The sequence below is a fragment of the Salvelinus alpinus genome, chromosome 2 (genome assembly GCF_045679555.1).
Source record: "Salvelinus alpinus chromosome 2, SLU_Salpinus.1, whole genome shotgun sequence".
Taxonomy (NCBI): Eukaryota; Metazoa; Chordata; class Actinopteri; order Salmoniformes; family Salmonidae; genus Salvelinus; species Salvelinus alpinus.
Genome location: NC_092087.1, coordinates 54,717,684 through 54,733,787, shown reverse-complemented (window position 1 = coordinate 54,733,787; position 16,104 = coordinate 54,717,684). Strand labels below are relative to the sequence as shown.

At 44.5% G+C, this 16,104-nt stretch overlaps 1 protein-coding gene across 1 annotated transcript; it reads left to right on the top strand.

Moving 5' to 3' along the window:
* The first annotated feature begins 218 nt into the window (after window positions 1-218).
* LOC139564966 (zinc finger protein ZXDC) lies at window positions 219-16,082 on the top strand. Its single transcript, XM_071384922.1, has 10 exons — window positions 219-2,885; window positions 3,227-3,379; window positions 4,935-5,013; window positions 5,418-5,548; window positions 5,857-6,027; window positions 6,123-6,919; window positions 7,100-7,184; window positions 7,397-7,569; window positions 7,773-7,874; window positions 15,117-16,082. Exons 1-10 carry the CDS (start codon window positions 881-883, stop codon window positions 15,201-15,203), a joined length of 3,783 nt encoding a protein of 1,260 aa, XP_071241023.1. The 5' UTR covers window positions 219-880; the 3' UTR covers window positions 15,204-16,082.
* Window positions 16,083-16,104: the final 22 nt, after the last annotated feature.

Below are 16,104 nucleotides of genomic sequence, written 5' to 3'. Positions count from 1 at the left end.
TGTTCCTGGAGTTAACAAAATCATGCATGCTTTAAGAAAGGTCATTGCCATGGACAGTGCATCTCATTCCCCCAAAATAGATCATCATATTCATTACTAATGTGCATGGTGGATGTCTCCCTGGACTGTAGTCTGTAACTATTTATGTGTATGCTTAATAGGCCTACATGGAAATCTGTGAATCTTAGAGAAAGATTTCTGCCTTACAGTGAATTACTAATCCTGAAAGACTTTCATACAAAATAAAATACACTGTTTATAGTTACATTAAGACATTTAAACACATTATATATTAATGACATTACTGATTGTACATTGACAAAAAAGTGTATATTAGTGTGCATACAGAGGCTTACAGACAGACTATCAAGAGTTGCATGCACAGGTAAGCTCAAAGTAATTTAGAGAATTAAGTAACCATTCAAACATATAAGACAACTAAACGTTTGTTTAATTTTAAAGACATTAATGAATTAGTACTTTTTATGTCTTGTTCTCCTTAGACATTTGTTTCAACTATGTAAAATCGTTTGGACAGTAATGAGCTTATAGTGCCACCTAGTGGTCCTCAATAATAACAATCTCCCGTAAACCATACATTTTTGTAAGACCACATACAATGCAAAACTAATTTTGCTTTCAGAAAAGATTCAATACAATGATAACATGAATGTAACGAGTATGTATTACGGCACCGCAGGGCGTTTGAATGGTTTTGAACTTTGCAATAAGATACAAATAGTTCCATTCCATCGGTTTGTTATCCATCCATTCCGGCCACGGTTTACGATAAACTTTGGCGTTGCTTACCGGCTCGCCTTCCCCATTTGTGGGAAGGGCGGGCCTTTTATGCACTGCAGCCTGCTACAGGGATACCAAGATGGAAATCCAGGGGCTTTCTGATGCCCAAAACATTTACTATCAACATGGCGCCCCACGTAGAACAGGCTCGTCTCAGTTTAGGACAACGACACTTTCTTGCTCCATTTCGAACGAGAACGAAGCAGAGGATAATTTGGAATCGCACGAACTGCAAAGCAACAACAACAATAGGCCGAGGACATCTCCATTTCGCCTGCTGGTAGAAAATGGCAGCGGTGTTTGCTTGCCCGTCTGCAAGCAGAACGGTAAAAATAATAGCCCTCTTCAAGCCCAAACAGCGAGTGTGGGACTCCGTAACGTGAATACTTTGAAAGAAAGGGAGCTGAACACACAACAACCTCCACAAGATTTGAGGACGGGTTACAAATATGATGTTGAAAGTGGGGATAGCATATTGCAAATGGCGTTGCCTTTCTTTGAGGGGGAAGAGGAACATTCGCAGCAACTGCAAATTGCGGTTTTACGGCAGCAACATGAAGACGGCGCCTCCCTGTTGCAGTCATTGGCGAGCGAGAGCACGGCGGCCTACAGGAGCAACACCACGGCTAGCGCGAATAAAAACACCGAGGAATTGTATGTGGTTTTCAACATTGTCCAAGAGGATGGAAATGACACAAATAAAGACGGACTGGGAAATCCATCCAAAGATGGAGATACAATAAGCGGTAAGAAGCCTGAAGATTCCAAAATAATTCCATGTAATTCGATGGAGGTTCAAAACACCAATGCCCTTATTGAATCAGACGAGAATTTGAACAATTTAGCAGGCAGGGCCTTGAAAATAACTGCTCCTCGGTGTAGTGTATTAAATTCAAGTTCAAATAGTGAGGGTGAGGCAACTGTACCGACTGAAAAACAGTCTATGTGTTATGAAACGGAGAATGAAAACGCTGTTTTGACAAACGAATATGGCGATAACATATGCGGCCACCTTGACAACATTGACAGTGGCGCGGCAGACGAATTACTTTCTCAGCCCGAAGCTAGAGAACGCAGTGCCTTGATTTCAGAAAACACCTATATCGTGGAAATGAGCGACACTATGGAGACTTCCGACTTCATTTCCGACCCTGGCACGAGCCTCTCTGCTTCCGCCAATGCAGATGGGGCCTCTGCCAACGAGACTTTCTCTGGAACCATCATGATAAACAACCAAAGCATCATAGTAACCATAGAAAACGGGATACTGACTCTAGCAGCACCTCCAGAGGGTTACACCCACAAAGATGACGGAATGGTGGGCTTGAAGGAACACCTTGGAATGAAAGACAATGAGGACATAGTGCTTCTCAACTATGACAGCGGGACCAAATCCATTGGGAAAATCAGCAACGTGGCAGTTATTCGGACTGGTCACCACGAAGAGCATAGGCTTGGCATGTCCACAAGCGACTCCGAACTGACTCTGGCTGACCACTGTTCATTGTCAGAGTTTGGCGCCTCTCTGGACTCGTGCCCAGGCATCAAGCAGGAGAGCGGGACGCTGTGTGCCATAAGCGAGGGTGACTTGGTGTCCCTGCGGCCAGAGGGTTCTTTCGTCGACTGTGTCGACAACGACGACTTCCAGCCTGTCAGCTTCATCGGTGCTTCAGGACTCTCCAAGAAAGGTGCCTTAGTCACAACGTACCGCTGCCCCCAGCCCGGCTGCCCCAGCACCTTCGACGCTCGCCAAAAGGTCAAGATGCACCTTCTCAACCACACTGAGGACCAGAGGCCCTTCAAGTGCACCTTTGAGGGCTGCAGCTGGGCCTTCACCACCTCCTACAAGCTCAAACGCCACCTCCAGTCTCACGACAAGGTGCGGCCACACAAGTGCGAGTGGGAGGGCTGCGGCCGCCGCTTCACCACGGTCTACAACCTGAAGGCGCACGTGAAGCAGCACGACCAAGAGAACTCCTTCGTGTGTGAAATCTGCAGTGAGCGCTTCCGCAGCGCCACCCGGCTGACCAATCACCAGCGGGCCCATTTTGAACCCGAGAGGCCGCACAAGTGCGAATTTCCAGGTGAGGCGAACGTTGTTCAGGTGAAATAAATGTTCAGAATGATGTTTCAATGTCATATGCGCTTGTGTAGTCAAATGCCTTCCTTGTAAACTCAAGGCATTTCACTGTACTTGTGCATGTGACATTGAAACTTGAATCATCATTCTGAACATTCATTTCACCTGAACAACTATTTAATGGGCAATTCCTTGGTAACAGAATGATGTTGAGACTCTCATTTTCACATTGTTTAAAGTGAGTCTATATGCACGTGTATTCATATATATTGTCACAGAAGTAACTTTTTTTTTCTGTGTGTGTATTTAACCTCTGCCTGTGTGTGTGTGTGTGTGTCTCCTCAGGCTGTGAGAAGACCTTTATCACCTACAGTGCCCTATTCTCCCACAACCGCACACACTTCCGCGAGACGGGCCAGTTCACCTGCACCTATCCGGGCTGCGACAAGCGCTATGACAAGGCCTGCCGCCTCAAGATCCACATGCGCAGCCACACAGGTACTTCATAGTGATTGATATGTTTATATAGCCTTAACACTTTTCCAAAGGTCTGAGTGCACTTTACATTGTCATGAGTAGCATCCACCTGAAATGTTCCCATACTATATCACGTTCAATTTTAACATTTATGGTTACTTAATGCTTTTTATAAGCTGAGCGAAAACTGCCACAGATTAATTTTGATCCAAAGCGACTAACAAAACTGTCAACACGTAAACTGCATGACCAAAAGTATGTGGACACCTGTTGTCGACCATCTCATTCCAATATCGTGGGCATTAATATGGAGTTGGCCCCTCCTTTGTTGCTTTTACAGCCTCCACTCTTCTGGGAAGGCTTTTCAATAGATGTTGGAACATTGCTTCAAGGACTTGCTTCCATTCAGCAAGAGCATTAGTGAGGTCGGGCACTGATGTTGGGCGATTAGGCCTGGCTCGCAGTCGGTGTGCCAATTCATCCCAAAGGTGCTCGATGGGGATAAGGTCAGGGCTCTGTGCAGGACAGTCAAGTTCTTCCACACCGATCTCAACAAACCATTTCTGTATGGATGTTGCTTTGTGCACAGGGGCATTGACATGCTGAAACAGGAAAGGGCCATCCACAAAGTTGGAGCACAGAATAGTCTGGAATGTCATTCTAGGCTGTAGCGTTGATTTCCCTTCACGGGAACTAAGGGGCCTAGTTCGAACCATGAAAAACAGCCCCAGACCATTATTCTTCCACCAAACTTTACAGTTGGCACTATGCATTGAGTCAGGTAGCGTTCTGGCATCCGCAAAACCCAGATTCGTCGGTCGGACTGCCAGATGGTGAAGCGGGATTCATCACTCCAGAGAACGCATTTCCACTGCTCCAGCCGACACTTGGCATTGTGCATGGTGATCTTAGGCTTGTGTGCGGCTGCTCGGCCATGGAAACCAATTTCATGAAGCTCCCGACGAACAGTTTTTGTGCTGATGTTGCTTCCAATGACAGTTTGGAACTCGGTAGTGAGTGTTTCAATCGAGGACAGACTATTTTTACGCTCTTCAGCATTCGGCGGTCCCGTTCTGTGAGCTTGTGTGGCCTACCACTTTGCGGCTGAGCAGTAACAGCAGTTACTGTTTACCGGGGCAGCTCTAGCAGGGCAGAAGTTTTGACGAACTGACTTGTTACAATGGAGTCATCCTATGACGGTGCCACGTTGAAAGCCACTGAGCTCTTCAGTATGGCCATTTTACTGCCAATATTTTCCTATGGAGATTGAATGGTTGGGTGCTTTAATTTGTACACCTTTCCGCCACGATTGTGGCTGAAATAGCCAAATCTACTGCTTTGAAGGCGTATCCACATACTTTTGTGTATATAGTGTATATTCTACTGCACTGTTGTAGCTAGTAACATAAGCATTTCACTGCACTTGCTATAACACCTGCAAATCTGTGTACATGACCAATAAATGCTTGTATGATATTAATATCAAAACACAGACACAAATCCATATTATGTTGTCCATGTTTCACCATTAGTATAGTTACTCATGCCTAGGCTAAGTCTCCTCTTTCGGTTTCAGGCGAGAGGCCATTCATCTGTGACTCAGAGGCCTGTGGCTGGTCCTTCACCAGCATGTCCAAGTTACTTAGGCATAAAAGGTAACTTAATGCTGTCCCTCACTCAACTTTCCATCCCTGAGGTGTTTAGGTATTGTGATGATGTGGGTCCTCTGTTCTAGTTTAGGGCCTCTCTCATAACTGTCCTACCAAATTGTCACTCTTGTTTGAAAGTGTTGGATTTATTGTTCAGAGTCATACTCTTCCCTAATTGATAATGCAGTAATAATAAAAAGGTAATTTATCATAAGTTTTATCCGAAGCATCTTGCCATTACAAAACACATCCAGTTTTGTGTGTTCCTTTCTGGAATGCCAGCAAACCCATAGCTCAAACTCCCTGAGCCATAGGAGTAAGCATTTCATTATATTTGTATACATATGATGAAAGAATTGAACCTTGGACCACATAGACCCCACCACCCCCCCTGCCCTCTGTTATTTCAGGAAGCATGACGACGACAGGCGCTTCACCTGCCCAGAGGAGGGATGTGGCAAGTCCTTCACCAGGGCAGAGCACCTCAAGGGCCACAGCATCACCCACCTGGGCACCAAGCCCTTTGAGTGCCACGTAGACGGTAGGTGTCATCATGAGATAATTTAGGATCAGCGTTTGCCATGGTGAATAAGATTAGCTGACATGGACAGGGGAGGCCCGATCCTAGTTCATCACTGCTATGGTCTATTCTGAGACGCTTTATGAATACGGGCCTTGTCCTCTTACCGTTGGCCTCGTCCTTTTATCCATGTAGGGTTAATCAAAACATTAATTTCCCCTTTTTAAAGTATTTTTGGACTGAACCACTTTTGGTTGATAGTTGGATATGCTCTTCTCTCTAAAGGGCCTCTGATAAATGTGTCTTCTTACGTGTGTGTGCCTGTGTAGGCTGCAGTGCCAAGTTCTCAGCACGGAGCAGCCTGTATATCCACTCGAAGAAGCACAAGCAAGACGCGGGCAGCCTGAGGACGTGTTGCCCCGTGGCCAACTGCAGCAAGCACTTCTCCTCCCGCAGTAGCCTCAAGAGCCACATGCTCAAACACCACCACCTCAGCCCCGGTACGGATCACACACACGTACTCTGTTCCTCAAGAAACACATGCTCAAACACCCCCACTGCCTGTGTAATGACTGTGTGTCTTTCTTCCAATCAGACATGCTAAGCCAGCTGGAGGCCACACCCACGCTGACCCCCAGCAGCGAGCTGGTCAGCGGCGCCACCGCCACAGGAACTGGTTCGGGGGTCACCGGAAGCGACCAGCTTGCCAACCTGGACCTCAGCTCCCTGTTCTCTGCTGTGCTTGGAGGTCCTGCGCCCACCACCCACGGGGTCGGGGTGCCTGTGGGCAGCACAGGGCCGGCAGGCTCCTTCGCCATGGACTTGTCCCTGGTCAGCTCGGGCATCCTCACCATCGACCCAGCCTCGGTTGGCACCGCCCTAGGCACGTCCGGTCACGGTGCTACCATGGCCAAAGCCTCCGTGGACCCGCTCATCCTGGCGGCAGGGGTGGACATGGGCCACCTTGAGGGGACAGTTGGGGGAGTCCTCCCCCCGCAGGGCACACTCAACCTGGACGACGTGCAGACGGTCACCCCCGAGGCCCTCAGCTCCCTCACAGCCCTCACCATGCAGGCCGCCACATCCACCGCAGACCACCATACACTCACACACACCCTCAGTTCCTCCAGCACACTGGCTGCCGAGCCCTCACCCCTGGCTGCGCCCCCTGGGACCAGGCTCCTCTCGTCCCCCTCTAAGGTGACTGAGGCTGGAGGGAGCAGGGGTAGCAGCGGGCCTCTCTTGGGCTGTGTGGAGGTGCTGGGGCAGCAGGAGGGGGGCAAGGTGCTGACCCAGTTTGTGTTCCCTGGCCACGGCAGCGGCTGCACGTTCAGCCCACAGAAAGAGCCTGAGCTCAGCCACAGCTCGGCAGTCTCGCCCTGCTCCTTCCTGGTGAGTGGCTTACTAACTAACGCTCTGGTTACAGAATTTGAAGAATGAAATTCAAATAACTGTTTTCCCTTAATTTGACATTCAGTTGAGATAAGATGATGTTATATGTCCTCGTTTCTATACATGTTCCGAGTCACGGCAGTTGTTTCGTGTGTCACGTTTTTCCTATCTGTCTTGTAGGAAAGTAGTGGCTCAGCGCGGACTGACTACAGAGCTATCCAGCTGGCCAAGAAGAGGAAACAGAGAGGCCCCACCGCCTGCTCAGGTAAATTTATAGCCCACACTCCACTCACAATTGGGCTCATTTTTATTCATAGACGTAAAAAAAAAAAAGAGCATCATAGGAACTTCTCATATGATTATGCTCCTGTTTTATCTGTTGTAGAGAAAGAGCATCATTAAAGATACGGTACTAGTCTCATATGATTTAGCTCCTAGTAGTAATAGTTTGAACTATTTAATCCTTTCTTGTTACAGGGAGCTCAGGATTGGGTCAGAGGAAGAGTAAAGGCGGGAAGGCCAGCAGTGCCTCAGCGCCATTGGTTCCCACAAGCGCCCGTTTTGGTGAAGGTTCTGCATCTGCAAATGGGGGGCTGACTATCCGTGACCCTGTCACCGGGGCCCAGTATGTGCAGATCCAACTCTTGCAGGTGAGAAGGTTCTCCTAGCAGGACATTTGCAATGCTATTTTTTTTTTATACGGCACAGACAAGAGTGCTGATGAGGAAGGCATGTATTACAGACCAAAATAAAATATACTAGCTTGTCCATGCATGACCATTGGCATGTTTGAATCCTTTTTAATATGATTTGTGGATTCAAATGAATTATTTAAAGTGTGTGTGTGTGTAAGGATGACCCTCCCAGCGACGGGGACCTAGCCTTCCAGCTAAGCTCCCAGCCCTCCAGCTCCCACTCCCAACTTACCGTGGACCTGCCCGTCAACATCCTACAGGTGGGCTTTTTTTGCACATAGAATTAGTAATACATTTTATTTGTGACTCGGGTTTTCAAAAAAAATAAATGCCAATGACTGTGCAGCCAAGTTGTCGCAGTCTGAGGCAATGTCCATCTAAGCTGTGCGCGTGCACGGCCACTCACTTCCTCCGAGACTGCTCCACAGAAGAAATGCCAGATGCAAGAGATTGAGCTTCACTGAGTTTGCCCCGTTAGTTTCCACTATATTGATCAAGGTTTTTTTCTGTGATTGAATTAACATTATATCAGCCCCTTTTCAATGCAACAAAACAAATCTAACTTTGCAAGATTGGGTCTGATTTTTGTTGCAGGGCCAGAGCGCAACAGAGTAGAATTATATTGGCGTAGCCCACAAGCGGTCATTCAATTACCCATGAGTGAATGTGCTTTTCAGTTCAGTTCAGAGCGCAGAGGTGCACATTTGTTGATATTCTTTGCTAATTAGTGAGTTATTAACCTGGTTATAGATAAGTATAGGTCAGCAATGGGAAGTTGCTGCTTCCTGGAAAAGCACAAAACGTGTAGGCTACATTTCAAGCTGTCTTTGAAAAGCCAATCAGGTAAAAGCTTAAGTCTTAATTGAAGGTGCGGTGTTGTATTTTGAGACGGGCTTGAATATGCAAATAAGCCAATAGGCAGAGAGGTAGCCTACATTGTCTAATTCTCTGTATGGGAGTAATAATTTATTTTATTTTGTAAAGTGGTTTCTTGCATCATATAACACAATAGAATGCAATTTACAGTCACCTATTTGGCCAATGGTGTTACAGACCAAGTACAAAATCATGAATTAATGTCAACCCCTTTATAATGTAAAAATGTTTTTAAGCCCCATGCAGTGTAGGCCTGCATTGAACACCACACATACTGTAGGCTATACCATAGTAATCAAAAGCTATTTCCATATGAAAAGGTTATGGGATTTGCTCCATTGTTTTTTTTTGGTAGGCCTACATTATGCCCAAATAGCCACAATAGCCTATTGGCTATTGTCTAAAACTGTAAGTGTACAGCCACAGTGTTCACTGTCCCAGAAGTTGCTCAAACTTCTCACAATGTTCAAGTTTCTGCTCACAAGACCTAAAATTTGCTCAGTGCCCCAAAAAGTTAGAGGGAACATCGGTCTGATGGCCTGTGCCCATTCTCTTTGATTTACTTCTTAACTGGACAAGACAAACTCATTTCTCATAGCTAGTCATATCAAATGTTATTTATCACAAGCTTCGTTAACAGCAGGTGTAGACTAACAGCAAAATGCTTACATAAGGCCCCTCCCAACAATGCAGAGAGAAAAAGATGAATAATAAAAATAACAACACAAGGAATAAATACACAATGAGTAACGATAACATGGCTATATACACTGGGTACAGAGTCGGGGGTAATTGTGGATATGTACATGGAAGTATGGATAAAGTGACTAGACAAAAAGATACGGTAGATAATAAACGGTAACAGCAGCGTATGTAAAAACTCAAGATTTTGTGCAAAAAGGGTCAATGCAGATATTCCGGGTAGTTATTGCTTAACTAAACAAAAATATAAACGCAATATGTAAATTGTTGGTCCCATGTTTCATGAACTGAAATAAAAAATAATCCCAGAAAATTCCATAAGCACAGAAAGTTTATTTTTCTCAAATTTTGTGCACAAATTTGTTTGCATCCCTGGTAGTGTGCATTTCTCATTTGCCAAGATAATCCATCCAACTGACAAGTGTGGCATATCAAGAAGAGGATTATACAGCATGATCGTTAATTGCACCTTGTGCTGGGGACAAAAGGCCACTCTAAAATGTGCAGTTTTGTCACACAAGACAATGTCACAGATGTCTCATGCTTTGAGATAGTGTGCAATTGGCATGCTGACTGCAGGAATGTCCACCAGAGCTTTTGCCAGAGAATTTAATGTTAATTTCTCTACCATAAGCCGCCTCCGTCATTTTAGAGAATTTGGCAGTACATCCAACCAGCCTCACAACCGCAGACCACGTGTAACCATGCCTGCCAAGGGCCTCCACTTCCTGCTTCTTTACCTGCGGGATGGTCTGAGACCAGCCACCCGGACTGCTGATGGAACTATGGGTTTGCACAACCAAAGAGTTTCTGTAGAAACTATCTCAGGGAAGCTCATCTGTCATTCTTCCATTGGCCTGCATACTCAAGGCATGTCACCCATTGAGCATGTTTGGGATGCTCTGGATTGACGTGTACGACAGCGTGTTCCAGTTCCCACCAATATCCAGCAACTTCGCAAAACGATTTAAGAGGATTGGGACAACATTCTACAGGCCACAATCAACAGCCTAATCAACTAAATGCAAAGGAGATGTCGTGCTGCATGAGGCAAATGGTGCTCACACCAGATACTGACTGGTTTTCTGATCCACGCCCCTCTTTTTAATTTTAGGTGCACTACATGACAACGTATGTGGATATCTGCTTATCGAACATATCGTTCTAAAATCATGGCCATTAATCTGGAGTTGTTTCCCCCCTATGCTGCTATTGCAGCCTCCACTCTTCTGGGAAGGTTTTCCACTAGATGTTGGAACATTGCTGTGGGGACTTGCTTCCATTCAGCCATGAGAATTATTGAGGTCGGACACTGATGTTTGGCGAACAGGTTCATCTGCCACACCTAAAGCCTATTCTCGTAGGAAGTTGCTATGGACCGCCAAGGTACTAAAAGTCAGTATTTGGACTGTGTGAAATGTTGAATAATGTATGTGATATCAACAGAGGTATATTATCTGGCTGACCTAAATGTTGACTGCTTGTCATAAAGCTGCCCACTCAATAATAATCTTCAAGCTGTAACCACTGCCTGCAATATGCTTCAAGTCATCAGTCAACCTCCTAGGGTATTTACAAACAGGAACTAAATCACCCAGGTGTATTGATCACACCTTTACTAATGTTGCAGAAATTGCCTCAATAGCAGTATCCACACCAATTGGATGTAATGATTATAATATCCATATCTAGCCAAAGGTTCCAAAGAATGGATCTAAAATTGTGTGTAAACGATCATACAAGAGGTTTTGCTATGATTCCTATATGGAAGATGTGAAAAATGATGTGTAATGAGGAACATCCGGACGCTGCACTTGAGGCATTTATGAAACGGCTTCTTCCGGTTACTGCTAGGCAAGCGCCCGTCAAGAAACTGACTGTTAGAACGGCCAAATCCACATGGATAGATGATTCATTGATAAACTGTATGGCTGAGAGGGATGAGGCAAAGGAAATGGGAAATACAGTGCCCTCGGAAAGTATTCAGACCCGTTGACTTTTTCCCCATTTTGTTATATTACAGCCTTATTCTAAAATTGATTAACAACAATTCCTCAGCAATCTACACACACTACCCCATAATGACTAAGCAAAAACAGGTTTTTAGATTTTTTTTGCAAATGTATTAAAAAATTAACATGCCTTATTTACATAAGTATTCAGACCCTTTACTATGAGACTTGAAATTGAGCTAAGGTGAATCCTGTTTCCATTGATCATCCTTGATATATGTTTCTACAACTTGATTGTAGTCCACCTGTGGTAAATTCAATTGATTGGACATGATTTGGAAAGGCACACACTTGTCTATTGTTAGGTTCTAAATATCAGAGTAAGAACTCGACGGACACTATGAACGCTTAAACCAAGTTTATTCATCCCAGAGGATTGAACAGCTGAACAGACATACTTGGGTCTACCATTGGTGGTATTTATACCCCAATTTGGTGTGGAGTCTCCTCTGTCTCGCTAAACATTGAATCTTTATTGCTAGGCAGAAAATAAAGAGATACTGGCAATAAATTGTTCATTTTCCCTTAATGTGACCTCACCTGGACCCCCTTCATCACTAATCCATGGCTCTCCCCCTTATCAGTGCTGCCACGTGATTGTTTTCCCTACACTCAGTACATTCCAAGCTTAATTGCATTGATCATATGCATTCCTCCTACAGATACCCATTAACTTCTGGTGTAGACTATGGCACACCTCATGTCTCTAGCATAACTAATGATTCATATTTAAAGTTTAGAAATCCGAACCATCACTATAAAAGGCCCCACAGTTGACAGTGCATGTCAGCGCAAAATCCAAGCCATGAGGTCAAAGGAATTGTCCGTAGAGCTCCGACACAGGATTGTGTCGAGGCACAGATCTGGGGAAGGGTACCAAAATATGTTTGAAGCATTGAAGATAACACAGTTGCCTCCATCATTCTTACATTGAAGAAGTTTGGAACCACCAAGACTCTTCCTAGAGCTGGCCGCCCAGCCAAACTGAGCAAACGGGTGAGAAGGGCCTTGGTCAGGGAGGTGACCAAGAACCCAATGGTCACACTGACAGTGCTCAAGAGTTCCTCTGTGGAGATGGGAGAATCTTCCAGAAGGACAATCATCTCTGCAGCACTCCACCTATTAGGCCTTTATGGTAGTGGCCAGACGGAAGCCAGTCCTCAGTAAAAGACACATGACAGCCCACTTGGAGTTTGCCAAAAGGGACCTAAAAGACTCTCAGACCATGAGAAACTAGATTCGCTGGTCTGATGAAACCAAGATTGATCTCTTTGGCCTGAATGCCAAAGGTCACGTCTGGAGGAAACCTGGCACCTTCCCTACGGTGAAGCATGGTGGTGGCATCATCATGCTGTAGGGATGTTCTTCAGCGGTAGGGACTGGGAGACTAGTCAGGATCGAGGGGAAAAGATTAACAGGGCAAAGTACAGAGATCCTTGATGAAAACCTGCTCCAGAGTGCTTAGGACTTCAGACTGGGGTGAAGGTTCATCTTCCTACAGGACAATGACCCTCAGCACACAGCCAAGACAACGCAGGAGTGGCTTCGGAACAAGTTTCTGAATGTCCTTGAGTGGCCCAGTCAGAGCCCGGACTTGAACCTGATCAAACATCTCTGGAGAGACCAGAAAATAGCTGTGCAGCCATGCAATCGCTGCCAAAGGTGCTTCAACAAAGTACTGAGTAAAGGGTCTGAATACTTATGTGATTATTTTATTTTTAATATATTTGCAAAAATGTCTTTGCTTTGTCATTATGGGGTATAGTGTGTAGATTGAGCGGGGAGAAATGATTTTAGTAAATTTTTTAATAAGGCTGTAACATAACAAAATGTGGAAGAAGTCAAGGGGTCTGAATACTTTCCGATGGCACTATTAAGTCTGACAACACAGCTGACTGGCAAACATACAGTAAAATCAGAAATCACGTAACTAAACAAAAAAGAATCAACTATACTATGGAACAAAGATGAATGATAGTCAAAAGCTCTGGAGTTCTTTAAATTCAATTCTAGGCAAAAAATCCAACTGCTCCATCCTCCATTGAGGCAGATGGCTTGTTGCCAACCATTTTAATCACTTTTTTGTTGACAAGATTAGCAGACTTAGGTATGACATGCAAAAATCAAATGCTAATCCTTTACATTCATGCATAATAGACCAAATAATGAAAGACAAGCATTGTAGTTTTGCGTTCCACAAAGTGGGACTCAATAAGGACAAACCACCTGGTACCAACAATCTGGATGGTAAATTGCTGAGGTTGGTAGCAGAATAGATTGTGAATCCTGTTTGCCACATATTTCATTTTAAGCCTAGAAGACAGTGTGCCTTCAAACCTGGTGGAAGGCAAAGGTCATTCTGCTACATAAAAATAGAAGAGCACCCTTTAATGGTACAGTCTGTTACAAGTGCTTAGTAAACGTTTAGATTTTTTTTTTATGAAATAGTTATTTTACAGAAAACAGACTATCAGCATGCTTATAGGGAAGGGCACTCAACATGCTCGGCACTGACAAAAATGACTCCTAATTGGCTGAAAGAAATTGATATTAAGGAGTTTGTGGGCGCTGTTTTGTTAGACTTCAGTGCAGCTTTCGATGTCATTAATCATAACCTATTGCTGAAAAAATGTAGGTGTTATAGATTTGCATCCTCTGCCTCTTATTATGGATCGAGAGTTACTTATCTAGTAGAACACAGGGTCTTCGTTTAATCGAAGCCTCTCATGCAAATTCAGTTGTGTGGTGTTCCGCAGGGCAGTACAAATGACCTTCCGCTGACCTTGAATAAAGCCTGTGTGTGCGCTGACAACTCGAACAGTATACACGTCGGCTGCAACAGTAAGACACGGAGACGCTCAACACAGTCAGTTTTGAAATGTGTAACTAGCTGGTTCTAAATATCTCGTGCTAAAAGCATAATATTTGGGACAAGTCACTCACTCAATGCTGAACCTCATTTAGAGCTATTGAATAATGTGGCGATTGAGCAAGTTGAGATTAAACTGCTGGGTGTAACGCTAGATGGCATGCTGTCATTGTCAAAACATATAGACTCAATGGTTGCTAAAATGGAGAGAGGTCTGTCCATGATAGGGCGTTGCTATGCCTTCTTGACATCTGTCGACCAAATAGGTTTGACACACCTGGACTACTGCCCAGCTGTGTGGTCATGTGCGGCAAAGAAGGACATGCTGTAGGTGAATTGCAGTTGGTCCGGGAACAGAGAAGCACGTATCGATCACAGTTAATGTACACGGAGAGAAGGTGACAGTAACATGCATGTCAGTCTCTCCTGGCTCAAAGATGAGAGATTGACTGCGTCACTATGGGTCTTTGTGCGATGTATTGATGTGTTGAAGGTACTGAACTGTCTGTTCAAGCAGTTGGCACACAGTTCGGACACTCATCGGTACAACACAAGACATGCAACCAGAGGTCCCTTCACAGTCTGCAAGTCCACAACAGAGGCTGGGAAAAGCGCAGTATTAAATAGAGCCATGACTACATGGAACTCTCTGCCACCCCAGGTAACTCAAGTTAGCAATAAAACCAGTTACAAAAACTGTAAAAGAACACCTTACTGCACAAAGGGAGCTGTGAAGAGACACAGCCATTTTATGTATCTTGTATTGTAATTTACACTGTACAATGTATTAGACCTAGATGTTGTGTGTATGTACTGATATGTAGGCTGTGTGATGTTTTAAATGTATGTTTTTCAGTGCATGACTAATAATGTCATGTTTCATGTGGACCCCATTAAGAGTAGCTGATGCTTTTGCAGCTTAAAGCATCATAAATACCAAATGTTTTAAAATGAAAGGAATTTGAATGTCAGTGGTTGTGGTGTTTGTTTGTACTGTAGTTAACATAGAAGTAAAGAAGTCATTTCTTTCTGCCTTTCCTCAGGAACCTCCTGCTTTGACAGAGGATGACAATGGCTCGGACAACTCCCAGTTCACAGGAAGCACCATCAACCTGCAGGACCTGGAGTGAGGAGTAGAAGGGAGGAGAGGGTCAGCCCAGAGCCAGGGGTCAATGTCCTCTGAGAAGGATGAGGGATATTGGGGCTCTGGAGAAAAGGGTGGATAATTGGGATGCAGCGTTTTAACACAAGACATCCAACGTCCCCTGCCAACTCAACAGAGAAAACCTCACTCTCTCCAACAATGTTATGAGACCGATGTTAAAACATCTTCCCCTACAAGAAGATGGTTTCTTAATCTTTCCTGCATTCAATGTTTTGATTATCTCTGGAGTGGGGAAACGCGAGATGAGAAAGTTCTGTACATCTGGGGTGTGGAAGAAGTGGAACCCAGAACCAAATGCACCTTGGGATGAATTGAATCATAAATATAGGAAAGTTACATTTGGGGGACTTTTTCTCTCACTTTATACTGTATTTCAGAAATCCCGTGTTGTACCACAATCATGATTGTGAGAGACTTGTGTTATTGCACATCCAGTAGGTCCCTCGTGTCTCTTGTCAAACTGACGTTTTGTCAGTCGCCGCTACGGTGCCATATTCTAGCCACTTGTTCGCAGAGCTTCTGTCTAGGAGGCCTTATAGACATGACATACTTTACTCCCAGAACCATTGAGCATATGCTTTTTGTTAGACTTTAATTTCGTTTTTACTATTGTTTTGGGGGGGGGGTAGATTTATTTTTCTACGGCTGTGTCTTATATGAACTACGGTTGAGTGAGACGTGAGCGGTCCGTGTTGAAAACATGTTGCCGGTCCACTTGTTTATAATGTCTAATGGTTATCAATATGTCATGACTTCCATCTACTTGTTATTTATTATCTTTGGTTTACCAAATGGCTGAATCCAAACGCCAAGAGTTTGAATAAAGGATCAAAGCACAATTATATATTTATTTTGTACAGTGTCTT